This window comes from Acanthisitta chloris, unplaced genomic scaffold, assembly GCF_000695815.1.
Source record: "Acanthisitta chloris isolate BGI_N310 unplaced genomic scaffold, ASM69581v1 scaffold16817, whole genome shotgun sequence".
Classification (NCBI taxonomy): domain Eukaryota; kingdom Metazoa; phylum Chordata; class Aves; order Passeriformes; family Acanthisittidae; genus Acanthisitta; species Acanthisitta chloris.
The window spans coordinates 232-3,748 of NW_008683316.1; the positions used below are offsets into that span (position 1 = coordinate 232).

The window sequence follows — 3,517 nt, forward strand, 5'->3', positions numbered from 1 at the left end:
GATGCTGCATGTCCAGATCTGCAGGGACAAAGAGGACGGGTCGATGGGCACCCACCGGGAATGCTGTCCCACCCTATCCCGCGGTGCCAGCCCTACCAGGTAGGCGACAAAGGCCACGTAGGCAGCCAGCAGCAGGGCCACAGGGATGTAGTACTCCAGGCCCCGCAGTGTGGGCAGAAAGTCCACCACGAAGTAGATGTTGATGGCACACACCAGTCCTGTGATGAGGGTCATCAGCACCTTCCCTGGGCTGCGGGCAGGGCAGTGAGCATCAGTCAGGGCAGGGTCCCCATCATGTGTGCCACTGGGCACAGCAGGCTGGGGGATCTGGGTTGGTAGATGAGCAAGACCTCATCTGGGACATCTCTGCACCCCACTGCTATACTCATGATGGCACTCTGCCTGTGAGCTTTGGCCACCCTCCAAATCCAGGACTGGCAGTGCCAGGAGGATGCTGAGGACCCAGGCAGTGCCCAAGGAGCCCAGATGTGGCACTGGTAGGAGAATGGAGAGGGCAGTAAAGGGATCTGTTCTGCTCTGGCTACCCTGGGCAGGTGGGAATAAGCACACTCCTCCAATGCCCATACACCAATTACCCCCATGGCATGGTTTGGGGGGACAGGATGGACCACAGGGAGGGTGCCTGCAACCAGACTGCCCCACTCTGCCCCTCTCTGTGCCTCTCCCTGCCCTGGCACTCACAGGCTGTTGGTGAAATCCTGCATGAGTGGGCTCAGGCTGGTGAAGGTGAGGACGGGCAGGACGGCGAAGGGCAGCTGGAAGAAGACGGGCATGAAGCAGACATGGCTCCCAGGCTGGAGTGTTTGGGGGCAGGTGTTGCCCTCCCTCCCCCTTACCAGGATGCTCTGTAGGACGTTAAGCAGGTCATTCATTCCCGTGAGGTGGCTGACATCCTTGAAAGCAGCCACAAAGAGAGTGGGCAGGATGGCGAAGGAGCGAGTGAAGAGCACCCGGGCAAAGCGGGACCAGCGGAGCTGCAGGAAGCCCTGGGACACAGCAAAACTTGCACTCTTGCCCCTCGTCGTGCCTGGGGCACCTTGACAGGGCAGCCCCTCCAAACCCTGGCTCATAGTGGAGGAGCATGGAGGGCATTGCCCTCTCCTCAGTACCAGGACACCGAGTGGTCCTTTGCAGGGCTGCCAGGCCCCGCTAGGTGTCAGCTCCGCCTCATTAACAGAGGATCTAATTAGGGAAACACTGCGTGGGGCATCACAGGGGGTGGAGATGGCCATGCAGCAGCAGTGTGTGGGCACTGTCCCCATCCCACCTCCTGGGGACCAGGGACCCTGGTGCCACCCTGTGGGTGGGCAGTGCTTCATGCTCTGCTCCCCACAGGAATGGGGCAATTAACTCTTCCAAATACTCCTGGGAGGAGTGCACTTCCCATAGGACCTCCCATCCCAGGGCCCGTCTGTGATTTCCCTCCTTCCCACCTGCTCCCTGTAGGGATGAGGGCCAGCACCCCTGTCTCTCACCTCCATGACAAACTGCCCTGCATAAGTCCCAGTCATCGTGGAGCTCTGTCCAGCTGCCAGGATCCCAATGGCCCAGATGTATAGTGCCACTGCCCCGAAATAGCAGCCCAGGATGACACCCTGTGTGGGGACACTCCTGTGGGCACCCCAAAGCGTCCCCCACCCTAGGCATCCCAGCTTTCCAGCAGGGTTGCAAGAGCCCCCAGCCCTGGGGGTCAATGTGGGGAGCGATATGTCCCCCAGATGAGAATGGGTGCTCGCTGGACATAGCCTGATGCCACTCACCCCCTGGTAGATATCCACAGACACCGTCTCATTGTTAGTGGGGAAGATATCGGCGTAGTGGCTCATGCTGCTGTTGACACACTTGTTGTGCTGCAAGGCATGGCGGGCACGAGCGTGACAGACGCTCACTAATCCCCACAGACATGGAAGGACTCAAACACCATGTCTCAGGGAATGAGGACACCCCCTCTCCAAGGGATGTTCACCCTGCCCTTCTCCACAGCTGGGCATAGCCATCATATCCCTGAGGGCACAAGGTGACACTTACTATGTCCTCATTTTGCTGGTGGTAGAAAGCCTCACCGAAGACAGCCATGACAAAGAGGTTGATAAGGAAGGAGATGAAAAGAGCCAGGCAGGACTCGATCAGGAAATACATGTTGGCCTCCTGCACTGCCTCCTTCTTGGTCCGGTCAATCTCCCGTGTCTGGGCATAGCCAATGGCATGGGTGTCATGGGGTCAGGTGAGCACCCTGTCCCGCAGCCAGGACCAGCTGGTCTTCACCAAGTGTCCCCTGAGACAACCCAGGGGGAAAGTGCCTATGGCAATGCCTCAGTCTCACCTTGACCAAGGACGAGTGGAGGAAGATGTTATGGGGCATAATGATGGCGCCAACAATGCCCACAGCCTGGAGTAGTTCCTCTCGCCCACAGCCCATGCAGTAGGGCAGGAAAATGCCCTTCAGTACCTCCGCCTGACCTGGCCTCACCATCATGTACTGGAGACCAGTGGGAAGGGGCACTGTGAGCTGCCACCTCTACTGCTGCAGGCTGGTACCAGTGGGGACACCATGTGAGGGTCCCTTGCCAGTACCCTGTAGGAAAAGAGGTGTCCCCAGCTCTCCCCTTTACCTCATAGCCAAAGGTCAGGGCCATGATGGTGATGAGAAGGCCGAAGAAAGCCTCCAGTTTGCGGAGCCCTAGAGCAATCAAGAGATGGGGTGGGATGGAGCAGGGGAACACCAGTGCCACATCATCATCAGGGCTGCCTGAGTGAGTGTACCCCCATCTCCCCACACTGGCACTCACCATACTTATCGAGGAAGAGGAAGAAGAGGGTGTCCACAATGGTGATGAGTACTCCAGCCCAGAGGGGAATGCTGCAGGATGGCAAAGGGGGGATTAGACACATGCCCCTCTGTGGGCTAGGGCCATGGGGGAGGCTAGGGGGTCCCCGTGGGGAGGCTCACCGGCCAGCTGAGAGCAGGCTGAAGGCAATGGCTGTCCCGATCACCTCCTGCATGTCAGAGCCGACGATGGCAATCTCGATCATGAGCCAAAGCATCACACGGGGTACCTGGAGGGGCCAAGGCACCGTGAGGTGCCTGAACCCACAGAGGGACCTGGCCCCAGGCAAGCTGGCACGGCATCCCAGGTGAAGACCCCTGGCCCCAGGTTGTGGCAAGCCACCCAGAGCAGCGTGGGGACCCTAGGAGACACCTCTCAGCTTCTTACATGACACAGTCTCAGGGTGAAAGCTGGACGATAAGTCCCCATCCCTGCTCCAGTGGGAGCTGAGGATAGGACCCAGCTGTCTGGATATGATGCTTCGGTGTGGGAAGGGTGGGGGGGGAATGGGGACACGGGTCAGAGGGACACATCCAGTCCTCCTTTTCGGGACGTCATTCAGCCAACATCTCATTGCTCTTCCCTCCCATCAGGATCTCGCCACCTAGCCGGGTCCCGTGGCACCCCACCTCCTTTGCCATGTGACCCCTCCCCTCGACACCCCCCCC

The 3,517-nt window shown here is 59.4% G+C and overlaps 1 protein-coding gene across 1 annotated transcript in view; it reads right to left on the reverse strand.

Annotated features, from left to right (window-relative positions):
* Positions 1-5: 5 nt before the first annotated feature.
* SLC11A1 (solute carrier family 11 (proton-coupled divalent metal ion transporter), member 1) overlaps positions 6-3,517 on the reverse strand; it is a gene marked incomplete at its 3' end in the record, with an annotated part of 5,920 nt that continues 2,408 nt past the window's right edge. The window contains 11 exon segments of the mRNA XM_009078897.1: positions 6-18; positions 97-250; positions 703-776; positions 858-1,007; positions 1,497-1,616; positions 1,782-1,871; positions 2,050-2,208; positions 2,345-2,500; positions 2,634-2,701; positions 2,811-2,881; positions 2,972-3,228. Of these exon segments, the coding sequence (XP_009077145.1) occupies positions 6-18; positions 97-250; positions 703-776; positions 858-1,007; positions 1,497-1,616; positions 1,782-1,871; positions 2,050-2,208; positions 2,345-2,500; positions 2,634-2,701; positions 2,811-2,881; positions 2,972-3,228 (1,312 nt within the window).